The sequence below is a fragment of the Hakea prostrata genome, chromosome 1 (assembly GCF_041222555.1).
Source record: "Hakea prostrata isolate BN-2017 chromosome 1, UWA_Hpros_2, whole genome shotgun sequence".
Taxonomy (NCBI): domain Eukaryota; kingdom Viridiplantae; phylum Streptophyta; class Magnoliopsida; order Proteales; family Proteaceae; genus Hakea; species Hakea prostrata.
Genome location: NC_142600.1, coordinates 72624561 through 72640136, shown reverse-complemented (window position 1 = coordinate 72640136; position 15576 = coordinate 72624561). Strand labels below are relative to the sequence as shown.

Here is a 15576-nt window from a genome sequence, read left to right as displayed (position 1 = left end):
GCTCCTTTACTGACATATTTGATGATGATCTTTGGATATACTTTAGAAACCTGCATTTATGTGATTCAAGATTAATATCAATTTTCCTTTGATTTTCTTCAGTTGGTTGCAATATTTATTACAACTTCTCTAGCATTCATTTATATTTTAAAGGATGTTGTTTGTTGGTTTACTTTATTTTCTCTTCCTTGCATGAGATTTTTCTCCTCATTCTACTTTAACAAACTAAATCATTGTGCAGGTGGAGCGATTGCTTTCTGCTGAACAGAAGGCAACAGCAATAGATTACCGATCACCTGATGATGGAATTGCCCCAGATCATCGGGCAACAAATGCCTGTACAAGGTATGCTTAACTTTACTGTAACCTGAGAAACTAATATTTTCTATTGAAAGTAGTTAACACTCCCTTCTTTTTTTCCCCTCTCATTTTCAGAGTTGTTGCATACCTCTCTCGTGTACTTGAGTCCGCTTTCACTGCCCTAGAAGGCCTAAACAAACAAGCATTCTTAACTGAATTGGTATATTAAATTATTGCTTTGATGATCCTTTGTCTTCACCATTTTTTTATTTTTTTCCTGTTTAACATGCTTTTTGGATTGCTTTGTGTTGAATTCTTTCTTTCCACTTCTTGGTTAAACTCTATTACCTACTTTTACTGGTTAATAATATATCCACATTTGAACATGAGTTCATGTGTTGTAGTTTTACAAGTAAACTTCTAATTTGTTCATCGCTACACCAAGATCCACAAGTGGGGAAGAAATTCTCTGCGAATGCCACGTTCATCTCATTATGCTTTAGTGATGCCTCTGAAATGCTGAAAAACCTTCCAGTAGAATTGAAATGCATGATGCATGTTATTATTTTCTGCCTCCTATAACTTATTTTTTACACCTCTAGGTTGCTCCATTTTTACCTAGTGGTCACAGGTTCAAGTCAGAAACAGCCTATCCATGAAGCAGGGTTAAGCCTGCATTCGTTATGACCTTCCCCAGACTCTACAGTGGCAGGACCCTCATGCATTGGGTATGCCAATGGCTTGAGCATATCCTCTGCTTCAGGCATAGGTATCTTGTTGGATTGTTTCAGTATTGATACTTAAAACTTATTTGAGTAAAGAGATCTGCAAACTTGGAGAACTGTGATGGCATTTGCCTGTCATTCATATTTGCTCCTATACTGGTGTTATGCTGGGATATTATAACCGCAATCTGTTCTCTGACTTATCTTTGACTATGTTGCTTCATCTTATCTTTATGGCACTATTTATTGTATGGTGCTTATTTTCTGACATGGCAATTGAGAGTTGACCATTGTGATTTCAGGGAAACCGTTTGCACAAAGGATTGCTTACTCATTGGCAGAGGTTCACTTTTAATCCCAGGTAATATGCTTGGATACTTGCTGTCTTTGTTTTCAAATCTGTTGGTTTTACTGAAGGTTATATGATGAAAGATGGTAAATTATGGTTCACTGATGGCTCCATGGGTTGGAAGGGGGGTGAATTCTGCCAAGTGGACATACTTAAAAGTTCTGCCACTCGTTCTATCAAATACTCTTAAAGAACTTAGATATAACTATAAGTAAGCTGTGGGCAGCAACCCTTGGGGGTTCTCTTGGCCCTTGGCCTTGGACATGGAGGGCTCAGATACTGCATCAATTAGGCCTTCTACATCCTTAAATCTGGTGCCATGCTTAGACTAGCTTTCTTAGCCTTTAATGGTTTTCTTGAACCTCATTATTCGCCACCAAGTCTCCTAGAGGAATGACATGTTACTTCCAATTCACATAGGACATATTTAGCAACCTTGTTAGTACAAGTGGTCATGTTGTTCTACATTGAATTAGTGTCTGCATCAAAGTCTCACTCTCTGTTTGACTACTTATCCAATAGCAATGTACAGTGATAAGATATTTTATATCTGTAGACAATATAGAGGCAGTTAATTAGCTTTTCAGTAAAGCAATTTTCTAATCAATGGTGTTGTTATACTTAGTAACTACAATGGAAAACTATGAAGAAAGACCAAGTCATGTTACTTACATCTTTATCTAAGACGAAGACTACCTGAAGGTGGGCCATAAAGTGAATTTACTGTGGAGCTTCTTGGAGAATTCTCATGAGGTCATGTTAGTTATTAATGAGTACAGTTGAAATTATATTAGTTACATCATTATAAATAATTTAGACTAACCAAAGCTAGGCCATGAACTGGATATGGTCCAGAGCTTGTAAAAGACCTCCCATGGAGACCTCCTACAGCCAGGCTAATTGACTAGGGCAGAGTTGCATTCCACCCCCATCCTCCCAAAGTCCTCTCTAACTGTTTACCTGGGCCTTTATTGTTTTTCCTCCATGTACTCTTTCATTTACTTGTCTATGTTTTTTCTTTGTGCAGTGGTGGACTGCGGTTGAAGCGTGACATAACTGAGTATGGGGAGTTTGTGCGCAGCTTTAATGCTCCCACAGTGGATGAGAAATTTGAATTATTGGGCATGTAAGCAGTTTATTTTCAATATACTATTCTTATTTTTATTTCAGTCGTCAATTTGCTAAGTTTATTGACTATCAATTTATGAGTATATACTTATAATGTTACTTCCAGCATGGCCAATGTATTCATTGTTGCACCTGAAAGCCTCTCTACATTGTTTGAGGGAACTCCCAGCATACGGAAAGATGCACAGAGGTAATAATGCATGGTTTTTGTTGTTCAGTACTCCGTCTATTTGGCAGTTGCTACTGATCTCATTTGGCTATCAACTATTGGATTTGCTGTCAAACCAGGTTCATTCAACTGAGAGAAGACTATAAGAGTGCCAAGCTTGCATCCAAGTTGAGTTCATTATGGTCAAGTTCTAGTTAAAACAGAAGTGTCTTCGGCTATTGAACTACTATGAAGCTAGAGATAACCAGCTATTGGTTGCATTTATGGAACAAGGAATCACAGAGGTGGTCAAACCTCCCAAGCTGTTTGGTGATTCTGGTTGGAGGAAGACTTTGAGGAGCCAAGTTGATGCTGTACCAACCCTGAGGGCTAAACCTGAGTAACAGAAATTATCGATGAAATAAGGATGAGCAGACCAAATGAATTTGTTCTTGTGAATTTGATGGTTTTTTTTTGTATTTGAGGTACATTGGGGCCAGCTTGCGGCACCCTTAATTACATCCTCAAGGGGGATGCTTGTAGTCCGCAAGGGTCGAACCCATGACCTCTCCACTGAGAAGTATGGATCTTACCACTCTACCAACCCTGCATTGACAGAATTTGATGGTTTTGAGGAGCCAAGTTTACGTTAAAACAATCCAGAGAGCAAAACCTGAGTAATAGAGTTGTCTCTTTCCTCTTATGCCCGAGAACTTTCAGAAATTAGTTTACTCAGTGGAAGACCATTTTATAACATAGATTTGTGGCTGACAAACGCTCTCTATCCAGCGGATATATTGGTTGAATACACCCTCTTAGACTTCTCATTGAGTTAGCATTGCCAATGTTTATGCATCAACACTGTGGTTGAAATTCTGCTAGTGGTGATATTACTAGGCAATGGCTTTTTTTGGTTAGAGTAAGATTTTATGTATCACCCCATGACATCAACATCTGTATTTCCCATGGTTAAGATAAAAAACTGGTTTGCCTAATTCATCCATTCCACCTTGTGAGCCATCCAATTCGTTTAAGAAGTCCCATTTATTACATCGGATACAAGACGATAAATTCAAAATCGGGAATAACAAGGTCTGGTCATTAAAATTTTCAGGTCAGATGAAAAAAAACTCATATATAGATATATAGCTGACACAGGAGAAATTCGAATGCTAGATGCCAATTGAACTACAGGTTGCTGAAATCTGTCCGATTAGAATTGAGATGGAAATTGATAATTCTTTGGCCGTTTCAATCCCCCACCTCCCTTGTTGACTAATCGTGCTTCAATGCCGTTGCAATTAATGCGCAGCACTGAATTGTGAATGGTGAGGATGAAATCTTGTGGTTGGGATGTCGACCACTTTTTTCTCCCTACTTTTTAAGCTACATTAGCTGAAATAATTTATTAAAAAAAAAAAAAAAGAAGAAGAAGAAGAAAAAAGAAAGAAAAAGAGAAAGAAAGAAAGAAAGAACGAAAAAAAGAAAGAAAGAAAGCAAAACAGGTGGCTCGACCACGACTTTGAATCTTCACCGTAGGCAGGTCAATGTTGCGCATTGAACACCTCTTTAACTTGACACCTCCATTGTCTTTCTCGGATAATTATTTTTCATATCCATCTCAGTTTAGTAATTTAGGGTATATTTGTCATTTCAACAAAAGTTACAGTCTAGAAGGGTAACATTGGTGTGACAATTTGCCGATTTTTCTCCCAGTTTTCAGGGGATTTTTCTCCTTTGTGATAACCACAACCACCGCCGGAGAGATAGAAGGAAGAGAAGAAGATGTTTTCACCACCGCCCGAGAGATAGAAGACAGAGAAGGAAAAGAAGAGAATTAGGCAGCAGCAAATTTAGTGATTCTAACGAAGATATTGGCAACAGATCTCATATTCCGTGAGGTCAAGGTGGATTTTAACTGTATTTTGCCAAATTGGCCGGAAAATAGACGGTTTTCCGGAGACTTGTGCATTTACCGGTGATATTTGAATATATCGGAATTTTGTTTAAAAAAATTCACCCTCTGCCCAAAGCGGCCGAAATTCCGGACGATATTCGGGGAAATGTTGTACACTTGTACCGTCTCGAGGGTCTCGCTGAGGTTAACACACCGCACAGCCTGGCAGCATTTTTTTCTCCACAATAAAAAATCACGACGCCATCTGTAGTACGGACCGTTCACACTTCACAGAGTTCCTGCAAGATATATATATATAGAGAGAGAGAGAGAGAGAGACAGCGTGAAGTGCACAAGTGAGGTGTAGAGAACTCGATTTGTGAAACTGTGCAGGAGAAGCAATTTCTTACAGAAGTGAATCAAAATTCCTCTCTGCAGCCAAAATCCTCCGGAAGGTACTGAAAATCACTTTTCAAGCAAGAAAAACATGGCCTTGATCCGCCATGAAAATCACAAAAGCAGCAGCAGCAGCCGCCGCCACGACCTCCAACCTCTCCACAACGTTTCGCGTTTCGTGCAATCTGCAACCTCTAATTTATTATCTCTCTTCAACAGCAATCTCAACAGCAGCAAGACCTACAACGCCAAGTCTTCGGCGACTTCAGCATCATCTAGTCCTCTATCTGTTACGTCATCTTCTTCAGCATCATCTAGTCCTCTATCTGTTACGTCAGCTTCTTCGTCCGCCATATGTGTGCCTTTCCCATTAGCCGATCCCCCACGGTTACCAAGTTCCTCTTTTTGCAGTATGCCTGCTGAATCCTCTTCTTCTTCCGACCAAAGTAGCTCCTTTTCATCTCCGTCTGCATCGGCAATCAACGGCGTGTCGTCTGCATCGGGTTTCCCTTCTTCTGTTAAGGTTTCCGGTCTCAATTCAACCTCAAAGGGAGGTGGGCCTGCTTTCGTCGGTCAGGTGTTCAGTATGTGTGACCTCTCTGGCACTGGTCTTATGGCCGTCTCAACTCGCCTTGAAATTCCCTTCCTTTCCAAAAGGTTAGCCCTCGTCAATGTCTATATTCTTTTCTCTTATCTAATTCTAGTTTCAAATCCATGAATGGGTTCATTGAAGCTCAGGGCCAAAAATGAAACCTTCCTTTGTTAGTATTCCCTACTCGAAATTAAATACGTGGGTATGCGCTTTATCTGTTTGCTTTTCATTCTGATTCTGCTGGGAGCTGCGTCACTTGATTTCATTGATGTTCATGTAAATTGATCTCAATGATAGCGTATGAGCTCTCTTACTCTTTAAAATTTAAGATGAGGATGACACTCAATTTTGGGCAAGTGCAAAACATAGCTATTAATCTATATGTAGTGTCCCTTCTAGTATTGTACTTTTAACTGGCAATGAACAGTCCCTCTGTTTAAAGCTTCAGATAAACTATGAACTATAAGATTTTTTAATATGTCTTGTTTCATGAAGTAATTAAAATTAATCCAGGACAATTCTTTTCCTAATATTAATTTGTACCAGATTCCTTTCAAAGTGCATTGGTGTCTTACTAATCTTTGGTGGCATTGCTGTCATCATGGTTTCCGTCTCTATTGAGGTGTCACCAAACCACATTTATCCTGCTAGCCTATGATTCCTCTTCTTTTGCTGATCAGTTTCTTTTGGAGACTCAAATTATAGTTTACTCATATCTCAATCTATCTTTGTTGCTTGTGTCAGTTTGAACTATGAATTACAGTAGCCATAAAATTAACAATGTTTTGAAACAGCCCTACCAGTTGGAAATTTGGAGATCTCAGCCCTAGCTTTCAAGCTGCATTTATTCACCACCCAACAATTTAGATCAGTTTTATTTTTCCTTCCAGTGGCTCCTCCAATTGCATTTCAATAAAGATCAAGAACAGGGCTCCACCATGACCTTACATGGAATGCTTTTCACCGCAGTGGCCAAAAAGCTGTGACAAGATGCAGCCATGCAGGGAATCATGTACTCACCTGAATTAATGAACCATTAACCATGAACCCCGAAATGTTGAGATAACATTCCTGTAGAGCTTCTAAAATAAGGGATGATTTATAAAGAAACTTGAGAAGGTGAACTTTCGAACAAGAATTGATAGAAAGTGGTGTACCCAGTGCACAAGGTTCCTACCAATGCAGAGCTTGGGGAGCGTCATAAATCATAACATGCACAGCCCTCCCCTTCCTTTTGTAGGGATATGTGACCGCTTGGTTACTAGGGAGAAACCTTTATCATTGCATCAAGGGCCACCTTCTCAAGTGAATAAAAAAATAGATATTTGCCCTTAATGGAAAACGAATGAAACTCTTCAACAAAAACAGCCATTCATAGATCTCAAGCCAAAAACCAAGTGAACCTCCTTAATTCAGTCCAGCACAGTTGTTACTTGAGCAATCAATTTCAAAATTTAGGTTCCCCACTCTTTGTTCTCTCATTACCGATAAATTGTAACCCTAACTAGTAGTTTCATTATAGTCAATAGAATCAGAATTTGGTGGTAAGTGGCAAACATAGTTCTGAAACTCAATACAGACCTCCCACCTTATTTTGTTTTTCCACTCCAAATTACACCTGAGAGGTCCTTGGGTAAAGATCCACCCCACAAAGTTCCAGGCTGATCCAAGGAAAGTCAGCTTTGATTTTAGAAATTCTTCTCAGCCCAAAACTTCACCAGAGATAGAGCCCTGAATGTCTTCTTGTATATCTTCATGTATCACCTCACATCAGATTTTATCAAGTAATACAGGTTGATACAATTGATACACCTGACTCCAATTTCTCTCCCATGTTAAAGTGGTGTATTATATTGTGTGTGCAAATGTGATAGGTATCATTCTGATATATTGAATATTGATACTTACATTGTATTTGACCTTTGGTTTTTTTCCGTGTGTTATCCTTACAAAGTTGTTTTATTTCTTCATTGTAGAACACCTGAGTGGGTTAAAAAGATGTTTGCAATGATCATCAAGAATGAGAAGGATGGTCCCGTGTTTCGCTTTTTTATGGATTTAGGTGATGCAGGTATTTTATTAGCAATTCCATTTATGTTCTGTTCTGGTTTCAAGACCAGTATCGTTGGATAGGAATAAAAAAAATGTTACTGGCCTGTATTGTCTAGTACATAAATTACTTCTCTTATTGTGTGTTCTTTTCTTTTCTTTTCTTTTAAAAATAAAATAAAATAAAATAAAATAAAATAAAATAACTATTTAAAGTTTTCTCCCTTATAGGATCTTGTGAGGTTTTCTATAATTCTGTTGTTACTTTATTAAATTATATTGCAAGATAGATCTACACTCTTAACCTAGTGCTTTCTTCTAGTTGCATATGTTAAACGGTTCAACATTCCAACTGGAGTTGTGGGTGCTTGTCGTTTGGATTTAGCATACGAACATTTCAAGGTTTGGCTCTATTGGTCTTGCTCATTTTTCCCTCTAATACTTGTCCTACATTTATGTCAGAATTGAATATGTCAGTGCTTTTTTTAAATGTATCCTTTATGGTTTCTTGTTTATTGATGTGTTAATGTGATAATGTTTGAGCTATTTAAATTTTTATCATATTGGTTGGCAATTTAAAAATTCTTCTGTTCTCTTTAACCCAAAACTGAGTTCTATGTACCAGTGTCAGCTTGGTACTGGAGACTGTTTATTGGATATTATAAACAGAATAAATTAGTTGCAGGCTTCTTTTATGTTTTCCCTCTTTATTTAAGAATTTATTCAAGTTTTTATTGAGAAGCTTCTGAGCACTGACTGCGCAAATGGGTAAATTCAAAAAATTATACTAATAGTAGAATAAAATGCTTTTTGAGGGGCACATTGAGAAAGAAAGAAGATGTTTGCCGCATTGAACACATTGCCATCATCAACAGCACACTCAAAAAGAATGGAATTAAAAAAGAGATTCTTTTTAGTGGTGAAGGGTATAATAAAAAATAATGAAATTGCATGTGGCGAGTTGAGAGTCTGTTGGATGGGGTGGGAATAGAGACCAGCACACTTTGTGACTACCTAGCCAGAGGTTCAATTGTGAATCATACACCTTAATGAATGCTATCAAAGGAATATCTGGGATTGGTGATTTTTGGGGGGTATAATAAAAAAGAATGAAATTTCATGTGGCGAATTGAGGGTCTGTTGGATAGGGTGGGAATAGACCAATAACTTGACAAGCACACTTTGTGACTACCTATCCTGAGGTTCAATTGTGAATCGTACACCTTGGTGAATGCTATCAAAGGAATATCTGGGATTGGTGATTTTTGGGGGGTATAATAAAAAAGAATGAAATTTCATGTGGCGAATTGAGGGTCTGTTGGATAGGGTGGGAATAGACCAATAACTTGACAAGCACACTTTGTGACTACCTAGCCAGAGGTTCAATTGTGAATCGTACACCTTGGTGAATGCTATCAAAGGAATATCTGGGATTGGTGATTTTTGGGGGTGAAGGGTTTAAAGAATGTCAATTAAATGCATGAAGTGTATATTTTAGATGGTAAAATGAAGATATGAGGATGGTGAGAAACTTAAGCTGATTATAGATATGCTGTGTTTTGAAGTGAAAATGATTGTTGTTTCAATTCTATAAAAGGAAAATCTTAGGGAGTGCATATGAAAATACAAGCTAGCGCTATCTACATTGTTCAAGCTTTACTGTAAGCACCAAGCTGAAGATGATGTGGTAGTTGAGCAGGGTGGTTAATCCGTACCTATCCAACCGATGTGATAGAGCAATACTCTGTTTGATTCCCCTTTGATCTGATGCCTACTACCTATCGTAAAGGCAGCCTGGAGTCCATGGCTGGCTGACATATCATGCTTTCGCCATCAGAGGGAGGGGATGGAAAGAACGGAGTCAGTCACCTAACCGATCCTGAATAGCCCGATCTTTATTTTTTTTTAGGCTGACGGTAAAAGATAAAAAGGGGAAGGGGGGAAAAAAAGTGAGAGAGAAAGAAAGAAAGTTGCTACTGTATATGGATACAGAATCGGCAACCCAGCGTTGTCCTAACTAGGTGGGATCACTTACATGGATCCTTGCCCTCCAACAGCCATATGGCCTGTATACGTCATATCCCATAGGTCATTTTATGTCTGTCCCTAACTCTTTTAGTTCCTTCAATCTGATTAAATCACTTCTAAACCAGCTTTAATAGGATCATTCCTTCCTTTATCCTTTCTGGCTGTGCCACTCATCTATCTCAAAATCTTCCTCTCCATTATAGGATGCTTCTTAGTTGCCCAACATCCTGTACTATACATTATGGCCAGTTGTATGACTATCTTATAGAAAATTGAAAGAAAAGAAGAAAAAAAAAGCCAGTTGAGGTACTCCATTCCGTGCAACTTGATAACCTGGCAGGATGGAAGAGTATGACTAGGAGTACAGAGAAACAACCATCACCGCTTCTGGTAGAAGCACCTTACTTTTCTGCTATTAGATCATTAAACGAAGAATATAATCACATCTGGGGCAAAAGATCAAGAAGTAAAGAAGAGTTATGATGACCTAGGAAGAAGACGGCATGAAGGCAACAATAGAACGGCAAACTGGGAATCATGCTGAATTATGGCATCATCAGGGAGGGTGACAGTGAAGGGGGGTTGTGGCAGCAAGAGTAAGAGCTAGGCAGTTTGATGGAAGACTAAAACAACTAAGAGATCTTGGAGGAGACTGGCAACAACCAGGAGAAATTGTGGCAGCATCACAGCAGCTACACTAAATAGAGAGAGTCAAGGCAGTGAAGGGAGAGCATGACTAGCAAAGGATCGATATGGAGTGGTGGAATATCACAGTGAAACACCCGCCGAGGGGGGGGGTGTTTCGTTGATTGTGAGTTGTTTGACTTAGTGAGACATGGGAGGCCAATTTCCTGCAGGTAGTGGAAGAGAAACTTTACTGGCAATGAAAAAATAAAAAAACGAGTTTTGGGTTTTTGGGTTCTGATTCCAAGTTGAATTACAGACTGGCTGAAATGAGCCGGCTTGCAAAAATGACAGAGGTCACTTATTCATATATGGAAATGTTTCTATGGATAATTGTCACTATCTAACAACTAGAAAATATCTTGGCATGGTTATCTCAGTAGAAATATTTGCTTCTTCAAGTTTTGTGTGGATTCCCACTTCATATCCTCGTTCCTTCCATTTTCTTTATCTTTCCGAGTTGCTGAATTACAGGATAGTATCCTCACTAATATCAGTTCCGGTTTTAGTTTCTTTTCTCTGTTTCCTGGTTCTTATTTCTGTTACTGTTCAGTTCCTACTTTTGTTCATTCTGTAATTTGAGTCTTAATCAGGTTCTATTGAGTTTCTATTTCTTCAATAAATTACAAATCATGTGCTTATCCTCTCTCTTCCACGGATTCTTCATAGCTGATTATCCAACCATCGGACAGGCTTGATATGTTAAGACAGTATTCCCTGTAAATATATCAGCCATCAACCAGTTTTGTGTTTAGTTTTGATTTATTTATTTTTTCTTTTTTCCCCTTTGTTGAGTCATTTATCTTCTATTGTTTCTGCAGTTCTGCTATGAGATTCTTATTTAAATGGAATTTTGTCAGATATCAGATTCTGATTGTGCTGAAACTTCAGTGTGTCCTATTACAGTAGTACCATCCCAGAGCTTTTATCATATCTGATTCTTTGATTCAGTATTTTTTCTTGAAATCCATTTTTGACTTCCCTGCAATTCTGAACTTTTTTGTTGGTTCCTGAACCATAATGTAGTAATGTAGTAGGCGGAATCAGTTTAGTTTTACTCGCTAGTGTATTATATTTGTAGATTCTGTTCAAGTGGTCCATTTGATATATAACACGGTTTTCTCTGTCTTGCAGGAAAAGCGTCATATGTTCGAATTTGTTCCCAATGAAAAGCAGGTAAGGACTAAGGTACAGAAGTCATTTTGTATATGTTTCTGTTTCTTTATAATGATTTTCGGCTTCTGCAGGTCAAGGCAGCCAATAAACTTCTCAAGGGAAACCCACAGAGTTGTAGAAGAAAAATCAATGGTGTTCCAGTTTTCACTGCAGAAAACTTAGATATTGCAATAGCAACATCGGATGGGATTAAGTGGTATGATGTTTTGCACTTCACGTGTGGACCTTTTTCATATCTGTTGACATCTAAAGTTCCTACCTTCTCTTACTCCACTCAACTAATATTGAACCTTGGACCTCCAGTTACATACACAATAAAGTTTCTTTAACATGGCTGAGTTATGTGTGTGCATGTGAATATATATATATATATATATATATATATATATATATATATATATATATATATATATATATATATATATATATATATATATTTTACAAGTTTAAATTAACTGTTGTTTGGTCATTGAGCAAAAGATCCCTGATCTCATGCAATCTATGCATCTAGTTTGTTACATTGAATTATGTATTAGCCAATTTTTATTTTATTTTATTTAATATGAAGCCCACCAAGTAATGTTTTGGTCAAATTGACAAAGCCGGATTCAAATGTCTAACCCTTCTTGTTCACATTTCCCCTATGTAGTTGGTTGTATAATTATTATTTTTTTAAAGCATTTTTTCAACGATTGTTTCTTGTGAAGAGTTGTTATGAATGAGATTTCTCTTTCATGGAGTTACTGCATGTTTCTTTGTAAGAACTGCTGGATTAACATGCTTCAAGAGTCTGTTGACCAGCATTTCCATATTTCAAAGTTGACTGCTCTTTTTCGTTTAAGGAATTCAGACGTACTTTTTTGATAACTGCATGCTATACAGACTCAGAATCTGTTCACCAGCATTTCCACATTGATTGTTGACTTATCTTTTTCGTGTTAGGTATACACCTTACTTCTTTGATAAAAACATGTTAGACAACATCCTCGAGGAGTCTGTTGACCAGCATTTCCATGCATTAATCCAGAATAGACATATGCAACGGCGACGGGATGTGATTGATGACAACTTGGCAGAAGTGGTTGAGGACAGTGGGGAGAGCTTATGGGAACCTCCGGAGGTACTAAACCTACTGATGGGGAGTTCACGTAATAAACAATTGGCAGTTTAATGATGCAGAAACTAGAGCTGAACAGGAATACTGAGCACCATATTACTTTGTTCACCAGTTCTCATATATTTATTTCTTTGTTTTGATAGGCTTGTGATTATTTTGTGGTAGGTTCAAGAAGTGCTGGATGAAATGGGCCATCCTGGAATACCTTTGAGTGTCATATCAAAGGCGGCTGAAATGCAGCTGCTTTACACTGTTGACAAAGTGCTCTTGGGAAATAGGTGGTTACGAAAAGCCACAGGCATTCAACCAAAATTTCCATATATGGTTGACTCATTTGAAGAAAGGTACATGTCACACCGTTTTCAGCATTGTGCGGTAATGTAAGAATACTTTACAGGCCTACTTTAGAACTCCTCAAGTCAGGCCTATTTATGGTAAATAGCTCGTTTCAAGAGGTGACCCACAAAACAAAACCCGTTTCATTCCTTGGTTTTCGATGTTCTTGAGAATACTACTGGCTGCAGGAGCACGGCTTCTTTTTTGAGGGCAACAGGCTGCATTGCTTCCGGTGCTGATTCAGGAGCAAAGAATGTCAATGATAGGCAGGAAGGGAAGCTTGGCAGTTCAGAATCCACAAAAAGTGGGAAAGCCCCTGACGATCGTAGCGAGCATGCTAGGCATAGCAACTCTGGATTTCCGTTTGGGTTAGCCAATCTATGGTCAAAACATAAAGATATGCCAGATAACCAGCTGAGAACAGATTCAAGGTGCCACCAATATATTTTGTTGTCCAGATATACCTTGTAATTTCCTTTGAATACCTTCTTAAGTTATTTCTTCTTTTGTTTTTCACGAAGCAGTGAATGTGTCAGGGAAGAGCCTCTGCCGAATCCTCTTCTTCCAAAGATCACAATGGTTGGGATTTCTACAGGGGGAGAGGCAGGGAAGATGAGCAAAGCCAGCTTGAAGAGGACGATGGAGGATCTGACTCGTGATTTGGAGCAGACAGGTCAGAAGAGTGGTGATTCTTGTAGCAGTGAGCAAAAAAATGACGATAGGGATCCTCTCTTCGTGGCAAATGTTGGTGATTACTTCGGGATGGCTAAGAAGAGCTCCAGCAAATGGGTACGTGGGGAAATCAATTGACAAGCCAAGCCTGTCGGTAAGGTTTGTTTAAAGTGTAGATTAATCTTTAGGAATGCTTTCATTCCAGTGTAAATTTTGGTGCAAGGAGAATGCTAGTATTTAGAATTATGATACTGGCGTGTATCTTAGGAAGGGAAGTCAATTCAATTGCTGCAAAATGAATTCAGCTCTTGATGTCTTCCCCTAGCAGTGCAAGTCCATCACAATAGGGTATTAAGTGCTGGCTCAGTTGAGGTTAACTTTTGTAAATGAGGCTTGTAGGGCCAAATTGTAGGGCCAAATTTGATGCCCATTGGAGCTGGCTTTCACCCTTGGGGTTTAGTATATCTTTATGTCTGGCATATGCTGAAGTAGCTCAATAGTCTCCTCTGCTTTGTCGTGAGGCCATACACCCTTGGTTGGTTTAGAAAGCAAGTGCGTTATCTCGTAGATGTTACACCATGTCAACTTGACGTGCTTGTTGATGCTCTTTGCAAGTTCCGTGCCTGTACTCAATTCTATTCGGCGCTACTTTGCGTAAATCTTTGCCTTCGTATCTCACGTTCATCACATGTATTAAATTTCTGTGAGTTAGGCCCCATCACCATCTGGTATATGGTCGATTCATGGGTTTTCCACACCTACACAGATCAATATTGGGTCACTGTTGAGTTTATCCGTGGACCAGACCATCGCCGCAGCTGTCTTGCATAAACACGTCTGGTTTGACATGAATTGGGTTTGCTCCTGTCTCTATACCATGGGATTTCAAATCTATAGATTTCAAAAAAATTAAATATTTGGTTAGCCACAAATCTATCGAAGTTCGTAGGGTTTCGTCGGGTTATTCCGCGTGAATCCGCAAATTTCATCTATTTTATACATAGGGTGGAATCCATAGATTCGACCCAATACCCAGGGTCTGTAGATTCCACCTTTCACCCAATATCCAAGAATGTTTTAGAATCAAACTGGCATAAATCTGTAATTTATGAATCTAAGAATTTAAAAGCCCTAAACTTCATATAAAATAAAGGGGCCTTAAGCAAGATTGGAGGTGAATTTTGGAATTGTGATACTCTAGAAAAAAAGAAAAAAAACCATAGCATTGTCTAGCGTATTTGTGCAGAGTATCTGGCCACAGTACAGTAGCAGCGCTTTACACCACCAAATTCCTATAAAAGATTCTTTTTTGGTTGCAGAGGAAAGGAATCTTGGAATCATATTTTCTTCTGCTGTGAGTTTGCTCTCATATCTTCTTCTGAGTTTTGGTTTTCTTATGTTGTAAGACTACTTTGTGGATGGCTTTGCCCCCCTGGGTAAGAAGCTGGTGAGAGAAATTGTTCCTTTCCTCTCTGTACTTTATTATGTGGTTTTTATGGTGTGCTTGTAAGGTGTTGGACAAGAAAAGTAGATTCCGATTGAAGTGTTTAGGGCCGTTCAAATTGCATGTGCCAAGTACCTAGCCTCTCGATCTACCATCAATCCTGTAATGCCAAGTTCCACTTCTTCTTGCACTGGACTGGATCCCTTCAAAAAATTCAAAAAAAAAAAAAAAAGTTAACTTGGAAACTATTATGATAATCTTTACTTAGACCACTAAACCAGTATGAACCCTTCGGCTTGGGACAAGTTGTTTCAACTTAGAAAAAAAGAAAGAATCAGTTTGCTACTTTCATGTATTCACTATTCACTTACCAGAGAGATGACTGCGTGTATGGTACTATCCTCATTGATTGCAGCGTGAAAGGTTCAACATACCAGCGTAAGCGTTCAGTGAACTTCTCACTTATCATTTCTTGGCAAGAGTGGCGTGTTGATAAGAGATAATCCTTGTATGCACTTGTGTCAGAGTTGAATTT

At 38.6% G+C, this 15576-nt stretch overlaps 2 protein-coding genes across 3 annotated transcripts in view; both read left to right on the top strand.

Annotated features, from left to right (window-relative positions):
- LOC149029867 (exocyst complex component SEC10b-like) overlaps positions 1-4540 on the top strand; it is a 28695-nt gene extending 24155 nt beyond the window's left edge. The window contains exons 20-25 of the mRNA XM_089142205.1: positions 242-345; positions 436-520; positions 1328-1386; positions 2402-2500; positions 2609-2692; positions 2791-4540. Coding sequence (XP_088998331.1) covers positions 242-345; positions 436-520; positions 1328-1386; positions 2402-2500; positions 2609-2692; positions 2791-2869 — 510 coding nt within the window. The 3' untranslated portion in view covers positions 2870-4540. The remainder of the gene's footprint in view (positions 1-241; positions 346-435; positions 521-1327; positions 1387-2401; positions 2501-2608; positions 2693-2790) is intronic.
- A 298-nt stretch (positions 4541-4838) lies between these two features.
- Positions 4839-14390, top strand: LOC149029866 (Tic22-like family protein). Of its 2 annotated transcripts, none has more exons than XM_089142204.1 (9): positions 4839-5600; positions 7512-7606; positions 7907-7986; positions 11431-11472; positions 11544-11668; positions 12415-12592; positions 12755-12933; positions 13114-13356; positions 13462-14390. In XM_089142204.1, the coding sequence occupies exons 1-9, from the start codon at positions 5035-5037 to the stop codon at positions 13733-13735; spliced, it is 1782 nt and encodes a 593-aa protein (XP_088998330.1). In that variant the 5' UTR covers positions 4839-5034; the 3' UTR covers positions 13736-14390. The 2 variants fall into 2 exon arrangements, with proteins under 2 accessions (XP_088998330.1, XP_088998329.1); XM_089142203.1 differs by having other exon boundaries at positions 13450-14389.
- Positions 14391-15576: the final 1186 nt, after the last annotated feature.